At 40.7% G+C, this 26,672-nt stretch overlaps 1 protein-coding gene across 1 annotated transcript in view; it reads right to left on the reverse strand.

The window, feature by feature from the left end:
* The window catches only part of TNPO1 (transportin 1), a 949,742-nt gene that overhangs the window by 362,838 nt on the left and 560,232 nt on the right, over positions 1-26,672 (reverse strand). The window contains exon 14 of the mRNA XM_053699707.1: positions 2,666-2,773. Coding sequence (XP_053555682.1) covers positions 2,666-2,773 — 108 coding nt within the window. The remainder of the gene's footprint in view (positions 1-2,665; positions 2,774-26,672) is intronic.

Consider the following 26,672-nt stretch of genomic DNA (forward strand, 5'->3'; position numbering starts at 1 on the left):
AGAGACATAAATCTAACATCAACTCTAATAATATCAAAAATGGCATCACAGATGAAATTATTAGCATGCTGGAGAAGAATAATAATATCATGAGAATCACGATTTGTTACTTGTTGCGCTAGAGTTTCCAACCAAAAAGTTGAAGCTGCAGCAACATCAGCCAATGATATAGCAGGTCTAAGAAGATTACCTGAACATAGATAAGCTTTTCTTAGAAAAGATTCAATTTTTCTATCTAAAGGATCCTTAAACGAGGTACCATCTGACGTAGGAATGGTAGTACGTTTAGCAAGGGTAGAAATAGCCCCATCAACTTTAGGGATTTTGTCCCAAAATTCTAACCTGTCAGGCGGAACAGGATATAATTGCTTCAAACGTTTAGAAGGAGTAAATGAATTACCCAATTTATCCCATTCCTTAGCAATTACTGCAGAAATAGCATTAGGAACAGGAAAGACTTCTGGAATAACCGCAGGAGCTTTAAAAACCTTATCCAAACGTATAGAATTAGAATCAAGAGGACTAGAATCCTCTATTTCTAAAGCAATTAGTACTTCTTTAAGTAAAGAGCGAATAAATTCCATCTTAAATAAATATGAAGATTTATCAGCATCAATCTCTGAGACAGAATCCTCTGAACTAGAAGAGTCCAAAGAATCAGAATGATGGTGTTCATTTAAAAATTCATCTGTAGAGAGAGAAGATTTAAAAGACTTTTTACGTTTACTAGAAGGAGAAATAACAGACAAAGCCTTCTTTATGGATTCAGAAACAAAATCTCTTATGTTATCAGGAACATTCTGCACCTTAGATGTTGAGGGAACTGCAACAGGCAATGGTACATCACTAAAGGAAATATTATCTGCTTTAACAAGTTTGTCATGACAATTATTACAAACAACAGCTGGAGAAATAGCTACCAAAAGTTTACAGCAGATACACTTAGCTTTGGTAGATCCAGCAGGCAGTGGTTTTCCTGTAGTATCTTCTGGCTCAGATGCAACGTGAGACATCTTGCAATATGTAAGAGAAAAAACAACATATAAAGCAAAATAAATCAAATTCCTTATAAGACAGTTTCAGGAATGGGAAAAAAATGCCAAACATCAAGCTTCTAGCAACCAGAAGCAAATGAAAATGAGACTGAAATAATGTGGAGACAAAAGCGACGCCCATATTTTTTGGCGCCAAATAAGACGCCCACATTATTTGGCGCCTAAATGCTTTTGGCGCCAAAAATGACGCCACATCCGGAACGCCGACATTTTTGGCGCAAAATAACGTCAAAAAATGACGCAACTTCCGGCGACACGTATGACGCCGGAAACGGAAATGAATTTTTGCGCCAAAAAAATCCGCGCCAAAAATGACGCAATAAAATGAAACATTTTCAGCCCCCGCGAGCCTAACAGCCCACAGGGAAAAAAGTCAAATTTTTGAGGTAAGACAAAATATGATAATTTAAAGCATAATCCCAAATATGAAACTGACTGTCTGGAAATAAGGAAAGTTGAACATTCTGAGTCAAGGCAAATAAATGTTTGAATACATATATTTAGAACTTTATAAATAAAGTGCCCAACCATAGCTTAGAGTGTCACAGAAAATAAGACTTACTTACCCCAGGACACTCATCTACATGTTTGTAGAAAGCCAAACCAGTACTGAAACGAGAATCAGTAGAGGAAATGGTAAATATAAGAGTATATCGTCGATCTGAAAAGGGAGGTAAGAGATGAATCTCTACGACCGATAACAGAGAACCTTATGAAATAGACCCCGTAGAAGGAGATCACTGCATTCAATAGGCAATACTCTCCTCACATCCCTCTGACATTCACTGCACGCTGAGAGGAAAACCGGGCTCCAACTTGCTGCGGAGCGCATATCAACGTAGAATCTAGCACAAACTTACTTCACCACCTCCCTTGGAGGCAAAGTTTGTAAAACTGATTTGTGGGTGTGGTGAGGGGTGTATTTATAGGCATTTTAAGGTTTGGGAAACTTTGCCCCTCCTGGTAGGAATGTATATCCCATACGTCACTAGCTCATGGACTCTTGTTAATTACATGAAAGAAATCTAGTGTTTCACAAACGCTAGGATTTACTATCATTTTAAAGAAGTAGTCTCGCACTTTCCAACTAACAGAATGTAATCATGAAGCTAAAAATTATCTAAGCTTCACAAATAATCTGTTGAGTATATTAGGTATGTGGCTAAAGACACGACTTAGCAACTGTAGGAAAAATATAGCCTAAACACAAAGTGTAAATTCACAATTTTACAATACCCCTCTAAAATACCAAACACTACACTTCCCTATCAGTTCATCAAAATGCTACAGAGATGTGATATCCAAAGTGTAACAACAGCCAAATTTTCAACACATTACCATTTAATGAATAGTATGCCTGGCACTGGCAGATATCCTAAAAAGCTAAAATTAGACTTTATTCTGTGGTGTTTCTGCTTACATTGCCAGGGTAACACGTCTTTGAAAGGATATTTTATTTGAGAAATTAAAAATGCTTCCAATTTGACATGGGTTTACATGTTGGGTAAAACAGTGGTTGGCATTATCATTTGGTTGCTAAATTTGTAAATGTTTACCATGTCAAGTTCAAGACCATAATGATTATTACATATGAGGACATAAAGCCTTACCATTGCTTGTGCAAGAGTCTTTTGTACTAGGTTCACACAGCGTTGATATACAGGTTCACAGTATGGTAAGAAACCGGACTGAAGAGCAGTAGCAACAGAAGACAGGCACTAGAATAATAAAAATAAAAGGATTTACCATTTATATTAAAAAAACACAAATACAAAAAAAAAAACAAGTTAATTTAGATCATATTAAAAAGTTAATGTGATAAACTATTTCCGGACACATGAAGACAGTACCGACAGTACCTCAACCCCCCCCCCCATTCTTATATTCTATTTATAATCTAGATGAGAGTATAAATTGTAATATTTAAAAAAAAAAAAAAAAAAAAAATCTGAATAATTTATTAAGGTATTATAAAATTTAATTTATTGAAGTGGTCTTAAAGTGAAGGTCCATTTTGATGAAGGGCACTTTAATTTATCAAAATTTACATTTCACCGTTTTCTTCAAAAACATACCTTCAGCACTTCCTCAGCCCGTCGCAAGCCGCCTTTGCGGGTCCAAAATGACGAATCCGGCTTACTCCAATCACATTGTTGCATCAGGCCAAAATTCCCCCGGGGGGAAGCTGTTATTGGAGGTAGCCTGATTTGTCATTTCTGATGTCTGCAGAGGCTTCCGACGGCCGGGGGAATCACTGGAGCGGCATTCAGGATTAAAAGGTAAGTTTTTGAAGAAAACAGTGAAATGTCAATTTTGATGAATTAAAGTGCCCTTGTTTTTAATAGGTTTATTAAAAACCTGGCAAAAATGTATCAAAATGGACCTTCACTTTAAAACACAAAAGACACATGTGGAAAAATAAACTGAAATATTGCTAGTCAGGTGCAAAATAAATAAATAAATGTATTCTTACATTCCTTTCTTTCATGGTGGTGAGAGTCCACAAGCCATAACATATGAGATTAACCTGCTCTCCATCAGGAGGCAGGCAAAAATTACCCAACAGCAAGAGCTTTAATCCCTCCAACTTCATGATTCCCCTTAGTCTAATGTATAGCCAAAAAGTGGAATCTGAAGAGAAGGAAGATCAAGCAGTGTAAATAAAGTGCATGCTAAAATTGTCAAAGGATATTTTTCCAAGAATTTAGTTAGTGTCTTGTGGACTTTTACCACCATGAAAGAAAGAAATTTATCAGGTAAGAATAGATTTGATTTACATTCATAAGATGGTGAGAGTCCACAAGCCATAACATATGGGGTTGAATACCTAAGCTGTGGAGTCAATAATACCATAAAAGGGTGTGGCAGGTACAGCATTGACCAAACAGCTGCCTGGAGAACCTTCCTGCCAAACGCAGCCTCTAAAGAGGCAAACGCATAAAAATGGCAAACTTTGATGAAAGTATGAAGGAAAGACAAAGTAGCAGCTTTGCAAATTAGTTCCATGGAAGCCTCAATTTTAAAAATGCCCAGGACGTAGAGACCTAGTAGAAAGAGCTGTAATACGAGGTGGAGAAGATTTACCCGCCTCCAACTAAGCTTTAAGAATTGTTTTAGTCAAGAGGCCAAAGTAACCGCAGTAGCCTTCTGACCTCTACAGAGACAAACAATTAACAAATTAACAAACAAAGCTAGTCTAAATTTCTTAGTTACTTGGAGATAAAATAAAGCTTGGACATCCAAATTATGTAGAAGCCATTCCTTATTATTTTTATGGGAAGGACACAAAGAAGGGACAACACATTTTGATTAATAATCTGAGCAGACACAACATCCAGGAAGAAAAGTTATACAGAGTCCTTAGGACACCCTTGTCCTGATGGAAAACCAAATAAGGAGACTCAAAAGAAAATGCAAGAAAGGAACTATGAGAGAGAAGATCCCTTCGTAACGGAAGAATCCAGGGTTGAGAGCTGAACATCTGAATTAGATCTGCAAAGCAGGTCCTGCGTTGCCAAGCTAAGGCAATGAGGATTACAGGAACCAGCTTTAAGATATCACTCGAGGAAACAGAACAGAGGAAACGTACATCAGACGAAAAGACCAAGGAACCACAAGCGCATCTCTGAGAATCACTTGAGAATCTCTTGAACTGGCACAATAACTGGAAAGTTTGTGATTCAAACGGGAGGCTATCATGTCAATATCTGGTAAGCCCAAACTTGATGTGATCCGATCAAAAAATTCCTGATTGAGAGACCATTCTCCTGAATGACATGTCTGACAACTGAGGAAATCTGCTTCTCAACTGTCGACTCCAGAAATGTGAATAGCACGATTGTGTTTCACCCAAGAAAGGATGTGGGAAACCTCCTTCATCGTTAGCCCTGATGGTTAACATATGCTACAGTCGTAACACTGTCGGATTGAAACCTCAGGTAGGGCCAAATCTGTAAGTGAAGATCGCTCTAAATTCCAAAAAATTAATTGGTAACCTCGCCTCCTGAGGAGACCAAACTCTTTGCACCTTCCGAGACTCCCAGACGGCCCCCCATCCTGACAGACTGGCGCCAAACAAATTGACAGACAAGTCAACATGATATTTATTCTACTGCTTGAGCATACAGAAGTGAAATCTGGGCATAGCGTCTGAAGCAGCTACCATCAACCATACAAGTTCCATGCACTGAGCAACTGATGGATGAGACACAAGTTGAAGATCTGCACAGGATTTCTGTAACTTTACTCTGCAAATCTGTCAGAGAAAGGTGCATAGACACAATCTATAACCAATTAGAGGAAATTAACTGGTGTGTGGAACCAGAGAACTCAGTAGCAAATTGATAATCCATCCATGATCTTTCAAAAACTGAATCATGGTTACTGATTTCCTGTGCTCTTATCACTGACAGAAGAGCACCTAGAACTTTTTTGAACACCACAGGAACTTTTTCTAGGCCAAAACGGAGTGCCACAAACAAATGTTTCTGCTGAAAGTCAAACCTAAGAACTCGTGATGATCCCTGTGAATGGGAATATGAAGATATGCATCCTAGTTCAGATCAATTCTGGTCACAAATTAACACTATTGGCCTAACAGCAAAATAGTTAGGATTGTCTCTATTTTGAACATAGGTACCCTCAGGAATTTGTTCAGGATTTGAAATCTAAAATCGGTCAGAACGTGGCACAATAGAGATTGGAATCGTAACCTAGGTCTTGTTCTGCCTGAGGAACTGGGACAATCACTACCATACATTCCACAAAAGTAGTAAATGAGTACAGCACCTGTTGGTTCCTTAAAGTAGGTTTTAATTCTGTATGATGCCCGTGGAGAAAGGGTTACTGCCACCCTTACAGCAACATAGACAAATGGTATCCACAGCACCAATTAGGTAAAAGAAAATACCTTTATTTTCACATTACATGCGACGTTTCGGCCTTCACAGCCTTAATCATGCATACAAAACACTTCAGCCTCTGTCCACAGTATATAGGCTGATCAATTAAAACATTAATTACAAACAGATTTGACAAAATGTTTCACACAGAGCAATTACTCCCTCTAGTGTTAGTCATATTTTACTACATCTTATAAAATTTAACTCTCAAGTTACCAAAAATACTATTACTAGAGGAGTTTCCACTGAATGTACAAGTGTCATTAAAAACAAGAAAATATATAGGAACAAGTCTTACTGCAATCTTATATCTCTATAGTAACACCTCTAAAGTATATTACTGACTCATTTTACCAATCTTACTGATAAACTTTACCTATGTGTTTAAGTGAACAAGTGACTTTACCTATGTGTTTAAATAAACCAAAACTAACAAACTTTTTGAAGAATTTTTATTTTTTATTTTAATTTGTTACATTTAGAGAAAGACAGAGAAATCTATTTCTCTATTTAACCCTTTAGGGTACATACAATCTAATTTATGGATCCAGTAAGTTTCTTTTTGTTTAAGGATCCTCTCCCTGTCACTCCCTCCTCTTAATGTACCTACATGGTCAATAATCTGCCACCTAATTTGACTTATGTTGTGGCCTGCCTGGATAAAATGATTAGAAACAGGAGCTTCTTTATTACCACATCTCAAGTTGGACTTATGCTGATTAATTCTTTCCCTGCCTTTTCTAGTCGATTCTCCAATGTAAATAAGAGAACACGGGCATTTAATAAGATAGATTACGTAGGATGTCTCACATGTATAATAACCATTGATTTTATATTTATGCCCTGTTCTTGGATGGGAAAATTCTTTCCCTTTTATCATTGCATGGCAATTAGAGCACACTAGACAGGGATAAGAACCATAAGATTTCTGACCCATATGGCTTTGTTTAAGACTTTTGGAGGGTCCCAAATCATTTTTAATCAGTGTGTCTCAAATTTCTAACCCTCTTAAAGGCCATAATGGGATTATTTTGGAATATCTCCATATCTCTATTACAATTTTTAATAATATTCCAATGCTTTCTTATGATTTTAGTAACTTCAGTACTGTATGAATTATATTGTGAAGTAAATACCATCTTCCTACTTTTATTTTTACCATTTTTATTATCTTTAGGGGCATTATTATGCCTGTACATTTTCTTCTCTCTCTGGAGCCTTGAGATCTCTTCCTTAATGAGGTTTTCAGGATAACCTCTGCTAACAAATCTATTGCCCATTTCCATCATTCTGGTTGATAATATTTCTTCATCCTTCACTATTCTACAGACCCTAAGGAGTTGACTCCTAGGGAGTGAGTCTTTTAACCTAGTTGGATGGAAACTATCATAGGCAAGCATATTATTCCTATCAGTGGATTTTCTAAAAAGATCTGTTTTAAGGGTCCCATTATCCTTATAAACCCTAGTGTCTAAGAAATCCACTGAAACCTCACTATGTGTAAGGGTAAATTCTATCCCTGGGATAGCAGAGTTTAAGTCACATACAAAGGATTCTAGGGATCCAACGTCACCCCATCACACGCCAAACACGTCATCAATAAAACGCCACCAGGCTGCACCATATTCCAAGAACATCTTATTAGTATATACAAAATTCTCTTCAAAGCTGTTCATGAACAGGTTGGCGTATGCTGGGGCAACGTTGGATCCCATTGCAGTCCCCCTGACCTGTACATACCAGTTGTCTCGAAATAAAAAATAGTTCCAGTACAGGATAAGAGTTAATAAATCACAAATAAATTCTATTTGAGGAGAATTATATGTACCAGTACCACTTAAAAGTTTCCTAATCACTCCTATACCTGTCCCATGCTTGATGGCAGTATAAAGACTTTTTACATCAAGTGTGAAGAGTATATATTTCTTGCTGGGTAGATGTAAACTGTATAATTTATCAAGGAAATCACTAGTATCTTTGATGTAGGCCGACATTTTAATTACTTCATGTTGTAAAATTTTATCAAGGAAAACAGCTATGTTAGTGAAGATAGAATCTACACTGGAGACTATGGGGCTCCCTGGGGGGCATTTAGCATTTTTATGCACTTTTGACACAGTATAGAATATGGGTGTCCTAGGATGTTCTTTGTACAAATAATCAGATAATTTAATATCAATGATATCATTCTTAACTGCCTTGGCAAGTATGTGTTTAATTTCCTTTTGTATTTTAAATACTGGATCCCCTGCAAGTGGATGATATGTAGTATCTTGTAATTGTGACAGTATTTCCTCTACATAATATTGTTTATCAAGAACAATGGTGGCACCACCCTTATCTGCTGCCCTCACTAGAATATCCTCCTGTTTTTCTTTTAAAGATTTAAAAGCCTGTTTTTCCTCTAAAGTCAGATTGTCATTTCTCTTATTTTTACCACCTTGTTTGGAGATTTTTTCTTTTAAGTTACACCAATCATTGTTTACCATTTTAATAAATGTTTCCACACTGTTGTTACTAAAACTGGGCACAAATGTAGATTTGTTTCTAAGACCCATCTCCTTAGCCCTAAAACATTTGCTGGTATCTAAAGCATTTTGTGCAAATCTGTTTGTAATTAATGTTTTAATTGATCAGCCTATATACTGTGGACAGAGGCTGAAGTGTTTTGTATGCATGATTAAGGCTGTGAAGGCCGAAACGTCGCGTGTAATGTGAAAATAAAGGTATTTTCTTTTACCTAATTGGTGCTGTGGATACCATTTGACTAAGGGATTCTTGGGAAAATCAAACAGAAATGAAAAAAGGAAAATTCCTTGAGGTGGCCTGAAAACCTATTCTGTAACCCTCCGATACCATACTGATAACCTAGGGATCCTTAACATATTTGCACCAGACCTGCTGAAACAGGCTCAGATTGCCCCCTACCAGAGAAATATCTGGATTTTGGACCACATCTTCATGCTGACTTATAGGAAGTGGAAAATATATTTTGCTGTTTGGACTTGTTTCAAGAATTTCCTAGCTTCCATGAGGACTTGGAAGAACCGGATTTTTGAGTAGACTATGGGAGGATGTTTAGTTTCTAAAATGACAAATGGGAAGAAGATGTCCTGCTCTAGCCTTTCCCTTAGAATGTATGTCCTGAGGTAAAAAAACTCATAATTCAGTCCAATCCAGGACCAAAAAGAACCTTACCCACAACGAAAATATGTAACAGTCTACTTGTTGATAACATCCGCATATCCAAACCATAATCACCTGGCCAGCACCGCAAAAACATAATTTATGTAAGAACTTACCTGATAAATTAATTTCTTTCATATTGGCAAGAGTCCATGAGCTAGTGACATAAGGGATATACAATCCTACCAGGAAGGGCAAAGTTTCCCAAACCTCAAAAAGCCTATAAATACACCCCTCACCACACCCACAATTCAGTTTAACGAATAGCCAAGCAGTGGGGTGATAAAGAAAGGAGTAGAAAGCATCAACAAAGGAAATTTGGAAATAATTGTGCTTTACACAAAAAATCATAACCACCATAAAAAGGGTGGGCCTCATGGACTCTTGCCAATATGAAAGAAATGAATTTATCAGGTAAGTTCTTACATAAATTATGTTTTCTTTCATGTAATTGGCAAGAGTCCATGAGCTAGTGACATATGGGATATCAATACCCAAGATGTGGAGTCTTCCACTCAAGAGTCACTAGAGAGGGAGGGAATAAAACAAAAACTGCCTTATTCCACTGAAAAAATAATCCACAACCCAAAACAAAAATAAGTTTATTTCATCTTTGAAAGAAAAAAAACTTAAATCAAAAGCAGAAGAATCAAACTGAACCAGCTGCCTGAAGAACTTTTCTACCAAAAACTGCTTCCGAAGAAGCAAATACATCAAAACGGTAGAATTTAGTAAATGTATGCAAAGAGGACCAAGTCGCCGCTTTGCAAATCTGATCAACTGAAGCTTCATTCTTAAAAGCCCACGAAGTGGAAACTGATCTAGTAGAATGAGCTGTAATTCTCTGAGGCGGGGCCTGACCCGACTCAAAATAAGTTTGATGAATCAAAAGTTTCAACCAAGAAGGCAAGGAACTAGCAGAAGCCTTCTGACCTTTCCTAGGACCAGAAAATAAAACAAATAGACTGGAAGTCTTCCTGAAATCTTTAGTAGCTTCCACATAATATTTCAAAGCTCTTACCACATCCAAAGAATGTAAGGATCTCTCCAAAGAATTCTTAGGATTAGGATATAAGGAAGGGACAACAATTTCTCTACTGTTAGAATTCACAACCTTAGGTAAAAATTGAAAAGAAATCCGCAAAACTGCCTTATCCTGATGAAAAATCAGAAAAAGAGACTCACAAGAAAGAGCAGATAACTCAGAAACTCTTCTAGCAGAAGAGATAGCCAAAAGAAACAACACTTTCCAAGAAAGTAGTTTAATGTCCAAAGAATGCATAGGCTCAAATGGAGGAGCCTGAAACGTCTTCAGAACCAAATTAAGACTCCAAGGAGGAGAAATTGATTTTATGACAGTCTTAATACGAACTAAAGCCTGTACAAAACAGTGAATATCAGGAAGTATAGCAATCTTTCTGTGAAATAAAACAGAAAGAGCGGAGATTTGTCCTTTCAAGGAACTTGCAGACAAACCCTTATCCAAACCATCCTGAAGAAACTGTAAAATTCTAGGAATTCTAAAAGAATGCCAGGAGAATTTATGAGAAGAACACCATGAAATGTAAGTCTTCCAAACTCTATAATAAATCTTTCTAGAGACAGATTTACGAGCTTGTAACATAGTATTAATCACTGAGTCAGAGAAACCTCTATGACTTAGTACTAAGCTTTCAATTTCCATACCTTCAAATTTAATGATTTGAGATCCTGATGGAAAAACGGACCTTGAGATAGTAGGTCCGGCCGTAACAGAAGTGGCCAAGGCGGGCAACTGGACATCCGCACCAGATCCGCATACCAAATCCTGTGTGGCCATGCTGGAGCCACCTGCAACACAAAAGACTGTTCCATGATGAGTTTGGAGATCAGTCTTGGAAGGAGAACAAGAGGCGGGAAGATGTAAGCAGGATGATAACACCAAGGAAGTGTCAGTGCAACCACTGCTTCTGCCTGAACATCCCTGGACCTGGACAGGTATCTGGGAAGTTTCTTGTTTAGATGAGAGGCCATGAGATCTATCTCTGGAAGACCCCACATCTGAACAATCTGAGAAAACGCATCCGGATGGAGAGACCACTCCCTTGGATGTAAAGTCTGGCGGCTGAGATAATCCGCCTCCCAATTGTCTACACCTGGGATATACACCGCAGAGATTAGACAAGAGCTGGATTGCGCCTAAGCAAATATCCGAGATACTTCTTTCATAGCTTGGGGACTGTGAGTCCCACCCTGATGATTGACATAAGCCACAGTTGTGATATTGTCTGTCTGAAAACAAATGAACGGCTCTCTATTTAACAGAGGCCAAAACTGAAGAGCCCTGAGAATTGCACGGAGTTCTAAAAAATTTATTGGTAATCTCGCCTCTTGAGATTTCCAAACCCCTTGTGCTGTCAGAGATCCCCAACCTGAAAGACTTGCATCTGTTGTGATCACAGTCCAGGTTGGCCGAACAAAAGAGGCCCCTTGAACCAAACAATGGTGATCTATCCACCATGTCAGAGAGTGTCGTACATTGGGATTCAAGGATATTAATTGTGATATCTTTGTATAATCCCTGCACCATTGATTCAGCATGCAAAGCTGTAGAGGTCTCATGTGAAAACGAGCAAAGGGGATCGCGTCCGATGCTGCAGTCATGAGACCTAAAACATCCATGCACATAGCCACTGAAGGGAATGACTGAGACTGAAGGTGCCAGCAAATTTTAAACGTCTCTTGTCTGTTAGAGACAGAGTCATGGACACTGAATCTATCTGGAAACCTAAAAAGGTGACCCTTGTCTGAGTAATCAAGAAACTTTTTTGTAAAATGATCTTCCAACCATGTTCCCGAAGAAACAACACTAGTTGATTCGTGTGAGATTCTGCAGTATGTAAAGACTGAGCTAGTACCAAGATATTGTCCAAATAAGGAAACACCGCAATAGCCTGTTCTCTGATTACAGATAGTAGGGCACCCAGAACCTTTGAAAAGATTCTTGGAGCTGTTGCTAGGCCAAATGGAAGAGCAACAAATTGGTAATGCTTGTCTAGAAAAGAGAATCTCAGAAACTGATAGTGTTCTGGATGAATCTGAATATGAAGGTATGCATCCTGCAATTCTATTGTGGACATATAATGTCCTTGCTGAACAAAAGGCAGAATAGTCCTTATAGTCACCATATTGAAAGTTGGTACTCTTACATAACGATTCAAAATTTTCAGATCCAGAACTGGTCTGAACAAATTTTCTCTCTTTGGTACAATGAATAGGTTTGGAAAAAAAAACCCAAACCTTGTTCCTGAGGAGGAACTGGCATGATTACCCCTGAAGACTCCAGTTCTAAAACACACTTCAGAAAAGCCTGAGCTTTTACTGGATTTACAGAGATGGGTGAGAGAAAAAAATCTTCTCCTCACAGGAGGTCTTACTTTGAATCCTATTCGATACCCTTGAGAGACAATGCTCTGAATCCAATGATTTTGGACAGATTTTATCCAAAAATCCTTGAAAAAAATTAATCTGCCCCCTACCAGCTGAGCTGGAATGAGGGCCGCACCTTCATGCGGACTTAGGGGCAGTCTTTGGGTTCCTAAATGGCTTGGATTTATTCCAATTTGAGGAAGGCTTCCAACTGGAAGCAGATTCCTTGGGAGGAGGATTGAGTTTTTGTTCCTTATTCTGACGAAAGGAACGAAAACGGTTAGAAGCCTTAGATTTACCCTTAGGTTTTTTTATCCTGAGGCAAAAAAACTCCTTTTCCTCCAGTGATAGTTGAAATAATAGAATCCAACTGAGAACCAAATAAATTATTACCTTGGAAAGTACTACACTTTTACAACAAATGCACTTAGCTTTGGTAGAAGTCAGGCAGCAATGTTCCAGCAGAAACTTCTGAGGCAGGATCAGATTGGGACATCTTGCTCAATGTAAGAGAAAAAACAACATATAAAGCAAAATGATCTATTTCCTTATATGACAGTTTCAGGAATGGGAAAAAAATGCAAAAGCATAGGCCTCTGATAGAGAAAAAAGCAAGAGGCAAACATCAATGGGGTATTGAAATAATGAAAAAAAGTTGGCGCCAAGTATGACGCACAACGTAACGTAAACTTTTTTTGGCACCAAAAATAACCGGAAATGACACACTCGCGTCACTAATGACGCCGCTGTGTGAAAGGTCTCGGCGTCAAGTATGATGCCTGAAAATGACGAAGTTGCATCATAAACGTCTTTTTTCGCGCCAAGAATGACGCAATAAAGTTTAGAATTTGACGCACCCGCTGCCTAATACCCGCAATAGCAAGAAGTAGTCAATTGAAAAATAGACTAAAACCCCAGGTAAGAAATACATTTCTTAAAATGTTTAAATTCCCCAAATATGAAACTGACAGTCTGCTGAAGGAAATACATGAACCTGACTCATGGCAAATATAAGTACAATACATACATTTAGAACTTTATATAAATGCATAAAGTGCCAAACCATAGCTGAGAGTGTCTTAAGTAATGAAAACATACTTGCCAAAAGACACCCATCCACATATAGCAGATAGCCAAACCAGTACTAAAACAGTTATTAGTAGAGGTAATGGTAAATTGAGAGTATATCGTCGATCTGAAAAGGGAGGTAGGAGATGAATCTCTACGACCGATAACAGAGAACCTATGAAATAGACCCCCGTTAGGGAAATAATAGTTTTCAAATAAGTGATACTCCCTTTACGTCCCTCTGACATTCGCTGTACTCTGAGAGGAATCGGGCTTCAACAATGCTGAGAAGCGCATATCAACGTAGAAATCTTAGCACAAACTTACTTCACCACCTCCATAGGAGGCAAAGTTTGTAAAACTGAATTGTGGGTGTGGTGAGGGGTGTATTTATAGGCATTTTGAGGTTTGGGAAACTTTGACCCTCCTGGTAGGATTGTATATCCCATATGTCACTAGCTCATGGACTCTTGCCAATTACATGAAAGAAAGCAGCATTCTTTGCATTGAACCGAATAATATCCATAATTGCTTCACAAATAAAAGTAATTTACCACTTGTACTAGTCAATCCTCGATTTCCTCCAAAGAAACCTCTTCAGACACCATTTCTGACAAGGAATCACAACAAAGGCAATACTCCAGCTACACAGTCAGCACTCACTGCAGGCTTAAATAAAAACCAGTTGAAAAAATACCCTTCTATTATACTCTTGCAACTTTCTGTACATGAGTCCTTGAAAAACATGCTGTCCTCCAAATTAATTGCAGGTCTCTGTCAATATAGAAATGGCACCATCTACTTTGGGAATCGACTCACTGCTGCCTGTTTAAACAATAAATCCAGTCACTTTACTCCTGGACACCCAGAGTCAGTGAAACCTCTCGCAAAAGGGACTGTAAATGTTCCAATTAAAATATAAAAAGGAGTGAGAATCCTGTTCTAATGATGAATTCTGATCCTCATATTAAATGTCTCCCTTTGAAAAAGAAAGTCAGAAGCATCTTACACAAGATACTGTTTTTTTTAAGCAGTCCAGAAGAGGGTCTGCAACTGCAGAAACTGTACCTTTTGGCATTTGTACTTTTGCGCTTACTTAACCCCTTGAGTGCTAATGGCGGATCAGAGCCATCACTAGCACTCCTCCACCTTTGTGGAGTTCTGGGGACCTCCATCTACTCCCACCCTGGCGATCTGGCCTGTATAGCGGCAGGCATTGCCGGGGCTTCACGTGTTGCGCAGTGATGTCACGCGCAATAACGCGATGACGTCACTGTGCAATTTTATTTAAAAGTGACAATTGTCAGTATTAGGGAGATGGGGGAATGCTGCTTAGATGTCTATCTCAGGCATCTAAGCAGCTACAGACCCCCATGTCCAACCATTGGAAAAGTAATCGCTTAACTTTTCCAATGGTGTAAGCCTTTAATGTGTATAATAAAAAAACATTTGAAAAAAATGGATTTGGGGGTCTCTAGGCAATTTTGATCTTGATTTATGTGCCTTTAGAGACCCCCCAAAAACTTAAATTATGCTTAGCTGATAATTTTCTTTGCTTCAGATGGAAAGAGTACACAGCTGCAGCATCCATTACTTTTGGAAATTTAGAACCTGGCCACCAGGAGGGTGGCAAAGACACCCCAGCCAAAGGCTTAAATACTCCTCCCACTTCCCTCATCCCCCAGTCATTCTGCCGAGGAACAAGGAACAGTAGAAGAAACATCAGGGTGAAAAGGTGCCAGAACAACATAAATAAGAGACGCCCCACAGAAAAAAAAAAAGTGCGGGTAGCTGTGGACTCTTTCCATCTGAAGAAAAGAAAATTATCAGGTAAGCATAATTTAAGTCTCTTCATAAATGGAAAGAGTCCACAGCTGCATTCATTACTTTTGGGAAAACAATACCCAAGCTAAAGAGGACATGGAATGCAAAAACGGGAGGGTACAAGAGGCGGCCCATTCTGAGGGCACCTGGCCTGAAAACCCTTACCCAACAAAATCCTGCTTAGTCCAAAGCCGAGAACTTTGAAAAAAAAGGAAAAGGCCCAAGGACACTGACCCGCAGATAGTCCACAGCCTTGCTAGAGACCGCAGGAACTAGACTCAACTGAGTCAACAGCCTCCAAAGGACACCGTCCCCAGAAGTCGGTCTCCAAACAACACACCCCGTACTAAAGAAATGGAACAAACTACCGTATTCTTCCATAAAGAAGAAAAGGCCCGGAGAAAACATGATTGTACTTGTAAAGCGCGGCTAATCCCCCTTAAGGGACTCAAGGCGCTGCTCCTTTTATCTACCTCGAAAGGAGGAAAGGCTGAGTAGACCTCGCCGGGGATCGAACTTGCAACCCTTGGTTTGCTACAGTGCAGAGTAGCCACAGTGCATTAGTATGCTGAGCTAGCTTCCAGCTAGCATAAGAAACTCCAGAAAAAAATCCTAAAAAGGGCACAACGAGTCCTAAATGAAAACAGAGCAAAAACCAGAGAAACCGGGTCAGGCTAACAGAGACCCAACCAGTCTCATAGAAACAAGGGAAGGCAACGCCCAGACCTCAAAAATACAGAAACCATGGGATAAGGCCGGGAGTCTGAAACAGAGAGATGATCTTCCCCTAACATAGTGCAACCATGGAAAGCAACTGAAGACGAAGGTTCCCAAGTCGCGAAAAGGTATCTAAGAATACCGAAATATTCAGAACTAAACCTCGTGCAGCAAGCTCAGATATGTCTGACGAACAACACCTGAAGCAAACACACTACACGCTGCAGTCATCTAAAAATGACTCTGAAAAAAATACTTGCAGGGGAAGTAGAAAGCAGCTGAAGATAGGATCCTTCAGATTGCTAAGTATCCACTATCCAGCGGATAACTTTGTAGGCTAAGAGCCTCCAGTCCTTCCCACAAATCTTGAATGTGGAGAAAGGAGAAACCTCAAAAAGGCTTACTGTAACTCGAATTCTCCGAGGACGAATAGCAGAGGAACAGATCTAAGATCCTGCTCCAACACCAGAGTAGCCCAAGCGACAGACATGTCTGATAGAAAGGGGGACAGAAGACCCCAACCACAAGCCCCCAGGGAATGGAAGAAAAAAGGGGGGACTCACCCACCCCAACAGAAAAAGTGCAATAGATCCGTAGGAAGACCTGTCACAACTCTCTTAGACAGTTTCCAACAGGTGGAACAGAGCCCACAGAGCAGCAGATGCTGCCCCTTACAGAAATAAGCCACCTGATCCAACCTCCGACACACAGGGCAGGACCCTCCAGAGAGAGGAAACCCCAACTCATAAGGAAGATAAACTACCCCCTCCAAAGGGAAGGGCACAGATAAGAACAGCGTACATGTCCACAAGACATGAAGCCACAGTATGATCAAAACACGGACCAAATCATCCAGACACCACTGTCCCCATAGAGGAGCACACTCCGCCCGAAGGACAAGTCAGGCCTTAAAGTTTATAACCAGTACCCGAAAGTGGATGAGAACTCTGGCCTACCTGCTTGCAAGCCAAATGAGCTAGCCCCTATGTCGCAACAGAGGGTCCCTGAAAAAAAAAACGGGGTCATCCCGAACTAGTCCATCGGATCATAAGTCTCCAGACATCCAGAAGGATCCAAGACAAGAACTCCAGACCCGGGACCCAGAATCATCCTAGAATGAACGACACCCTCAGGGAACACGTAACCCCGTCTAAAGCAATCAGACCTCACAGGGGATGAAAACCGGAGAACGGGTACAGGACTCACTGGTAATTCCCAGGCCAAAGGGAAGAGAACACCCTTAGCTGGAGGTCAACACCCCCCCCCCCCCCCAGCAAGGTACTAGGCCACGACAAAGTCACACAATTTCTCTAGAGCCCAAAGGCCCCAAGGGCAGCACTATGGGAAACGAGAACGAGAACAGTCTCACCCGAAAGAGTAGAAGAAAGGCTAGTCTCCTTTCAGATTAACGTTCCAGAGAACCACACCCAAGAGAAGAATGCAAAGCATCACGAACCCAGGCAGAAAAACATCCCCTAAGCAAAAAGCTTGGAAAAAGAGACAACACCTATCGCCCCAGATATGGAGACGACCAACTACCGAAGAAAGACAGAGCTTCAAGGCCTACACTTCCTAATTAAGCGGTTAAAGGCGTCACAAAAACCGGACGAAGTCCAGAAAAACTCGACCCAAAGGAAGAGAACCTCTAAAAGGAGCAAGACCTAAAAGGACACTTCCAAAGAGGCCATGAAAAGCAAAACCGTAAGAACAGCGGTATGAAGAACCTAAATCCTCCAACCCACAACGGGAACGAACACACTAGCTCCCGGCCCACTAGATTGATAGGCAAATGTGGACTGAACCAATCCCCCATGCCCCTATGCAACCACGGACCCTCAAGTCCTCTCAGGATGCTAGTTGAAGCTTGTAAAACAAGATCACACAATCATATTGTGATCACTAGGCGCCCTCATCGGACTAGCTGGACATATAAAGATGCCACGTGTCTGAACTAGACCTGAAAGACAGAAGGATTTTTACCCAGTCAGGACCAGCCTGAAACTAAGGGCACGGTCAAGATCCTTCAGATGGAGGGATAAAGAACAGTCAGACAGACTTTTGTAAACAGAGCGAACAAAATCGCAAGTATCAATTCCAGAGAGGAAAGTTCCCGAAGGAAACATCACACCACAACATGAGCTTTAAACCAAATAAAAATCATACCCGATGAAAATAAAAGGTAAGGCAACCCGTAGGTTTTCGCACAGGAAGAACAGGGACCCGAGACTTCCAAGCTCAAAACTGGAAAAGGATACACAAATAACAAAGAGTATAAGATTACTTCATCCCCTTATGTCTATGTATGCAAGTCAGTCGAAGAGTAAGACTGAGAATCCCCAGACCCATTAAGAGTGAGATCCTCCAGCAACGCCAAAAACGTGCCTTAGTAGGACACGAAGGCGCAGCAGTCTAACGAAAGGCGCAACATACCTCCGCCGGGACAAAAGGAAACACCAGCCCCGAAGGTTGACCCCGAGGCCTCAGGGGCAGTCACTCCCCCGGAAAGGCTGAACTGGACCAGGCAATCTCACGCCTGACGAGCCCTGGTTAATGAAACACGGACAATATCGTAAGCACACTCCAGGAAAGTGCAGATGCGCCAGCGTCAAAGATATGGCCATGCGGAACCGTGTCGTAACCTCCGGTTGGAACAGCCCACACTCCCTAGAAAGCATAAGTAGCATTTGGGTTACCTGCATGCATAGTAAGAGTGGATGGTAGGGAACTCGTCTCGTGAGAAAACATAATTTATGTAAGAACTTACCTGATAAATTCATTTCTATCATATTAGTCCATGAGCTAGTGACGTATGGGATATACATTCCTACCAGGAGGGGCAAAGTTTCCCAAACCTTAAAATGCCTATAAATACACCCCTCACCACACCCACAATTCAGTTTAACGAATAGCCAAGAAGTAGGGTGATAAGAAAGGAGCAAAAGAATCAAAAAATAAGGAATTGGAATAATTGTGCTTTATGCAAAAAAATCATAAACACCACAAAAAAGGGTGGGCCTCATGGACTCTTGCTAATATGAAAGAAATGAATTTATCAGGTAAGTTCTTACATAAATTATGTTTTCTTTCATGTAATTAGCAAGAGTCCATGAGCTAGTGACGTATGGGATAGTAGATACCCAAGATGTGGAACTTCCACGCAAGAGTCACTAGAGAGGGAGGGATAAAATAAAGACAGCCAATTACGGTGAAAAATGAATCCACTACCCAAATCAAAAAAAGTTTCAATATTTATAATGAACAAAAACTGAAATTATAAACAGAAGAATCAAACTGAAACAGCTGCCTGAAGTACCATTTTACCAAAACTGCTTCTAAAGAAGAGAAAACATCAAAATGGTAGAACATAGTAAAAGTATGCAAAGAAGACCAAGTCATTGCTTTGCAAATCTGATCAACAGAAGCTTCATTCTTAAAAAGCCCAGGAAGTAGAAACTTACCTAGTAGAATGAGCCGTAATCCACTGAGGCAGGAATCAACCCGACTCCAAATAAGCATGATGAATCAAAAGTTTAACCAAGATGCCAAAGAAATGGCAGAAGCCTTTTGACCTTCCTAAAACCAGAAAAGATAACAAATAGACTAGAAGTCTGTGTGAAATCTGAATAGCTTCAACATAGAATTTCAAAACTCTTACCATATCCAAAGAATGTAAGAATCTTACCAAAGAAGTCTTAGGAAAAGACAATTCCTCCCAAATGTTGATAGAAATCACAACCTTAGGTAAGAATTGAAATGAGGATAGCAAAAACCACCTTATCCTGATGAAAAAAATCAGAAAAAGGAGACTCACAAGAAAGAACAGATAATTCAAAAACTGTTCTAGCTAAAGAGATGTCTAAAAAGAACAATACTTTCCATGAAAGTAAATAATGTCTAGAGAAAGCATATGCTCAAATAGAAGAGCCTGTAAAGCCTTCAGAACCAAATAAAAACTCCAAGAAGGAGAAATTGGCTTAATGACAGGTTTGATAAGAACCAAAGCCTGAACAAAATAATTAATAACAGGAAGGAACACTGCCTTATCCTGATGAAAAATCAGAAAAGGAGATCCACAAGAAAGAGCAGATAACTCAGAAACTCTTCTAGCAGAAGAGATAACCAAAGAAAGTAATTTTAATGTCCAGAGAACGCAAAGATTCAAACGGAAGAGCCTGTAAAGCCCTCAGTACCAAATTGAGACTCCAAGGAGGAGAGATTGACTTAATGACAGGCTTGATACAAACCAAAGCCTGTACAAAACAATGAATATCAGAATGAATAGCAATCTTTCTGTGAAAAAGAACAGAAAGAGTAGAGATTTGTCCTTTCAAAGAACTTGCAGACAAAACCTTATATAAACCAACCTGAAAAATTGTAAAATTCTAGGAATTCTAAAAGAATGCCAACAGAATTTATGAGAAGAACACCAAGAAATGTAAGTCTTCCAAGCTCGATAATAAATCTTTCTAGAGACAGATTTACAAACCTGTAACATAGTATTAATCACTGAGTCAGAGAAACCTCTATGACTAAGAAACAAACGTTCAATCTCCATACCTTCAAATTTAATGATTTGAGATCCTGATGGAAAAAATGGACCTTGAGATAGAAGGTCTGGTCTTAACGGAAGTGTCCAAGGTTGGCAACTGGCCATCCGAATGAGATCCGCATACCAAAACCTGTGAGGCCATGCTGGAATCACCAGCAGTAAAAACGAACGCTCCATTAGAATTTTGGAAATCTCTTTTGGAAGAACTAGAGGCGGAAAGATATAGGCAGAATGATAATTCCAAGGAAGTGTCAATGCATACGCTACTTCCGCCTGAAGATTCCCGGACCTGAATAGGCCCCTGGGAAGTTCCATGTTAAGACGAAATGCCAACAGATCTATTTCTGGAAGCCCTCACATCTGAAAAATTGAAAAACATATCTGGGTAAAGAGACCATTCTCCTGGATGTAAAGCTTGATTAACAGAGATAATCTGCTTCCCAAATGTCTATACCTAGGAAAAAGACGACAGAATTTAGATAGGAGCTGGATTTAGCCCAAGCAAATATCCAAGATACTTTTGTCACAGTCTAAGGACTGATAGTCCCACCCTGATGATTGACATACACCATAGTTGTGATATTGTCTGAAAAACAATAAACGTCTCTTCTTCAAAAAGAAACTGACAAACTCTGAGAATGCACGGAGTTCTAAAATATCAAATGGTAATCTCGCCTCCTGAGATTTCCAAACCCCTTGTGCTGACAGAGATCCTCAGACAGCCTCCCAACCAAAAAGACTCACATATGTAGAGATCATGGTCCAGGTTGAAAGAAACTAAGAGACCTGTAGAACTAAATGATGGTGATCTTAACCACCAAATCAAGAGAGATAAATAACAGAATTTATGTTTACCTGATAAATTTCTTTCTCCTACGGTGTGTCCGGTCCACGGCTTCATCCTTACTTGTGGGAATATTCTCATTCCCTACAGGAAATGGCAAAGAGAGCACACAGCAAAGCTGTCCATATAGCCTCCCCTCTGGCTCCGCCCCCCAGTCATTCGACTGACGGTTAGGAGAAAAAGGAGAAACTATAAGGTACCGCGGTGACTGTAGTGTACAAAAAATAAAAATTTTAAACCTGACTAAAAGCCAGGGCGGGCCGTGGACCGGACACACCGTAGGAGAAAGAAATTTATCAGGTAAACATAAATTCTGTTTTCTCCTACATTGGTGTGTCCGGTCCACGGCTTCATCCTATCCTTACTTGTGGGAACCAATACCAAAGCTTTAGGACACGGATGAAGGGAGGGAACAAGTCAGGTAACCTAAACGGAAGGCACCACTGCTTGCAAAACCTTTCTCCCAAAAATAGCCTCCGAAGAAGCATAAGTATCGAATTTGTAAAATTTGGCAAATGTATGCAGAGAAGACCAAGTTGCTGCCTTACAGATCTGTTCAACAGAAGCCTCATTCTTGAAGGCCCATGTGGAAGCCACAGCTCTAGTAGAGTGAGCTGTAATTCGTTCAGGAGGCTGCCGTCCGGCAGTCTCATAAGCTAATCGGATGATGCTTTTTAGCCAAAAGGAAAGAGGTAGCAGTAGCTTTCTGACCTCTCCTCTTACCAGAAAAGACGACAAACAAGGATGATGTCTGTCTGAAATCCTTTGTTGCTTCTAAATAGAATTTTAAAGCACGAACCACATCTAGGTTATGTAACAAACGTTCCTTCTTCGAAACTGGATTCGGACACAGAGAAGGAACAACTATTTCCTGGTTAATATTCCTGTTGGAAACCACCTTGGGAAGAAAACCAGGCTTGGTACGTAAAACTACCTTATCTGTATGGAAAACCAGATAGGGTGAAGTACACTGCAAAGCAGACAATTCAGAAACTCTTCTAGCAGAAGAAATAGCAACCTTCTAGCAGAAGAAATAGTAACCTAATATCTATGGAATGTAAAGGTTCAAACGGAACCCCTTGAAGAACTGAAAGAACTAAGTTTAGACTCCATGGAGGAGTCATAGGTCTGTAGACAGGCTTGATTCTAACGCCTGTACAAACGCTTGTACATCTGGCACGGCTGCCAGACGTTTGTGCAACAAGACAGACAGAGCAGATATCTGTCCTTTTAGAGAACTAGCTGACAGACCTTTCTCCACACCCTCTTGGAGAAAGGAAAGTATCCTTATAATCCTAATTTTACTCCATGAGTAAACCCTTGGATTCGCACCAACAGATATATTTTTGCCATATCTTATGGTAAATTTTCCTGGTCACAGGTTTTCTGGCCTGAATCAGAGTATCTATAACAGATTCCGAAAACCCACGCTTAGATAGAATCAAGCGTTCAATTTCCAAGCAGTCAGTTGCAGAGAAACTAGATTTGGATGTTCGAATGGACCTTGTACTAGAAGGTCCTGTCTCAAACGTAGCTTCCATGGTGGAGCCGATGACATATTCACCAGGTCTGCATACCAAGTCCTGCGTGGCCATGCAGGAGCTATTAGAATCACCGAAGCCTTCTCCTGTTTGATCCTGGCTACTAGCCTGGGAAGGAGAGGAAACGGTGGAAACACATAAGCTAGATTGAACGACCAAGGCGCCACTAATGCATCTACTAGTGTCGCCTTGGGATCCCTGGATCTGGAACCGTAGCGTGGAACCTTGGAGTTCTGACGAGACGCCATCAGATCCATATCTGGAATGCCCCATAGTTGAGTTAACTGGGCAAAGACCTCCGGGTGAAGTTCCCACTCCCCCGGATGGAAAGTCTGACGACTCAAATAATCCTCCTCCCAGTTGTCTACTCCTGGGATGTGAATTGCAGATAGATGGCAGGAGTGATCCTCCGCCCATTTGATGATCTTGGATACCTCTCTCATCGCCAGGGAACTCTTTGTCGCTCCCTGATGATTGATGTACGCTACAGTCGTCATGTTGTCCGACTGAAATCTTATGAATTTGGCCTCCGCTAGTTGAGGCCAAGCCAGGAGCGCATTGAATATCGCTCTCAGTTCCAAAATGTTTATCGGGAGGAGAGACTCTTCCCGAGACCATAGACCCTGAGCTTTCAGGGAGTCCCAGACCGCGCCCCAGCCTAAGAGACTGGCGTCAGTCGTGACAATGATCCACTCTGGCCTGCGGAAACTCATTCCCTGAGACAGGTGATCCTGAGACAACCACCAGAGGAGTGAGTCTCTGGTTTTCTGGTCCATTTGAATCTGGGGAGACAAGTCTGCATAATCCCCATTCCACTGTTTGAGCATGCACAGTTGCAAAGGTCTTAAATGAATTTGAGCAAAAGGAACCACGTCCATTGCCGCAACCATTAGTCCTATTACCTCCATGCACTGAGCTATGGAGGGCTGAGGAATAGATTGAAGAACTCGACAAGCGTTCAGAAGCTTTAACTTCCTGACCTCTGTCAGAAAGATCTTCATTTCTACGGAGTCTATTATTGTTCCCAGAAAGTGAACCCTTGTGGACAGGGAACTTTTTTCTATGTTCACCTTCCACCCGTGAGATCTGAGAAAGGCTAAGACAATGTCTGTATGAGCCCTTGCTTTGGGAAGGGACGACGCTTGTATTAGAATGTAGTCTACGTAAGGTGCTACTGCAATGCTCCTCGGCCTTAGCACCGCTAGAAGAAACCCTAGCACCTTTGTGAAAATTCTGGGAGCAGTGGCTAAACCTAACGGAAGAGCCACGAACTGGTAATGTTTGTCCAGAAAGGCGAACCTCAGGAACTGATGGTGATCTTTGTGGATAGGAATATGCAGGTACGCATCCTTTAAGTCCACGGTAGTCATGTATTGACCCTCCTGGATCGTTGGTAAAATTGTCCGAATGGTTTCCATTTTGAATGATGGAACTCTGAGGAATTTGCTTAGAATTTTTAAGTCGAGAATTGGCCTGAAAGTTCCTTCTTTTTTGGGAACTACAAACAGGTTTGAGTAAAAACCCAGTCCTTGTTCCGCTGTTGGAACTGGGTATATCACTCCCATCTTTAATAGGTCTTCTACGCAACGTAAGAATGCCTGTCTTTTTATCTGGTCTAAAGATAAGCGAGACATGTGGAACCTTCCCCTTGGGGGAAGTTACCTGAACTCTAGAAGATACCCCTGAGAAACAATTTCTAGTGCCCAGGGGTCCGGAACATCTCTTGCCCAAGCCTGAGCAAAGAGAGAAAGTCTGCCCCTACCGGTCCCGGATCGGGGGCTACCCCTTCATGCTGTCTTGGTAGCAGCAGCAGGCTTTTTGGCCTGATTTCCCTTGTTCCAGCCTTGCAATGGTTTCCATGCTGGTTTAGGCTGGGAAGTGTTACCCTCTTGTCTAGAGGCTGCAGAGTTAGAAGCCGGTCCGTTCCTGAAATTGCGAAAGGAACGAAAATTAGACTTATTTTTTGCTTTGAAAGGCCTATCCTGTGGAAGGGCATGGCCCTTTCCCCCAGTGATGTCTTAAATAATCTCCTTCAATTCTGGCCCGAAAAGGGTCTTACCTTTGAAAGGAATATTAAGCAATTTTGTTTTAGACGACACATCCGCCGACCAAGATTTTAGCCAAAGCGCCCTGCGCGCCACTATTGCAAAACCTGAATTTTTCGCCGCTAATTTAGCCAATTGAAAAGCGGCATCCAAAATAAAGGAATTAGCCAACTTTAGTGCGTGAATTCTGTCCATGACCTCATCATATGGAGTCTCCTTTTGGAGCGAATTTTCTAGTTCATCGAACCAAAAAGACGCCGCCGTGGTGACAGGAATAATGCACGAAATTGGTTGAAGAAGGAAACCTTACTGAACAAAAATCTTCTTAAGCAATCCTTCCAATTTTTTATCCATAGGATCTTTGAAAGCGCAACTGTCCTCTATAGGAATAGTTGTGCGCTTAGCTAACGTTGAAACTGCCCCCTCTACCTTAGGGACCGTTTGCTATGCATCCCTTCTGGGGTCAACAATGGGGAACATTTTCTTGAATATAGGAGGGGGAACAAAAGGTACACCTGGCTTCTCCCACTCCTTAGTCACTATGTCCGCCACCCTCTTGGGTATCGGAAACGCATCAGCGTGCACTGGGGCCTCTAAGAATTTGTCCATTTTGCATAACTTCTCTGGAATCACCAAAGTATCACAATCATCAAGTGTAGCTAGCACCTCCTTAAGCAGAGCGCGGAGATGTTCTAGCTTAAATTTAAATGCCACGATATCAGGTTCTGCCTGCTGAGAAATTTTTCCTGAGTCAGAAATTTCTCCCTCTGACAGACCCTCCCTCACTGCCAACTCAGATTGATGTGAGGGCATAACAGATAAATTATCTTCTGCGCCTACTTGCTCATCCTCTGTATTTAAAACTGAGCAATCACGTTTTCTAGGAAATGCTGACAGTTTGGATAAAAGAGCTGCTAGAGAATTATCCATTACTGCTGTTAATTGCTGCATAGTAACAAGCATTGGTGCGCTAGATGTACTAGGTATCGCCTGCGCGGGCAAAGCTGGTATTGACACAGAAGGAGAGGATGATGAACTATCCCCACTACCTTCATTTAAAGAATCATCTTGGGCAACATTATTAAATGTGACAGTACTGTCCTTAATCTGTTTGGACGCCATGGCACAATTCGCACATACATTTAATGGGGGAACCACCTTGGCCTCCATACACACAGAACATAGGCTATCTGAAGGTACAGACATGTTGAACAGACTTAGGCAGACTTTTAATGCAATAAAAATAATTTTAAACAAAACCGTTACTGTCTCTTTAAATAATAAACAGGGCACACTTTATTTCTGAATGATAGAAAAACACCAAAGAAATATCCGATCTTTATGAAATTTATACCCCCGTGTCTTAATGCTTTTAAAATATTGCACACCAATTTTCAAGCCACTTAACCCCTAAATGACCAAACCGGAGCTAAAAACAGAATTTATGTTTACCTGATAAATTACTTTCTCCAACGGTGTGTCCGGTCCACGGCGTCATCCTTACTTGTGGGATATTCTCTTCCCCAACAGGAAA

This window comes from Bombina bombina, chromosome 2 (assembly GCF_027579735.1).
Source record: "Bombina bombina isolate aBomBom1 chromosome 2, aBomBom1.pri, whole genome shotgun sequence".
Lineage (NCBI taxonomy): Eukaryota > Metazoa > Chordata > Amphibia > Anura > Bombinatoridae > Bombina > Bombina bombina.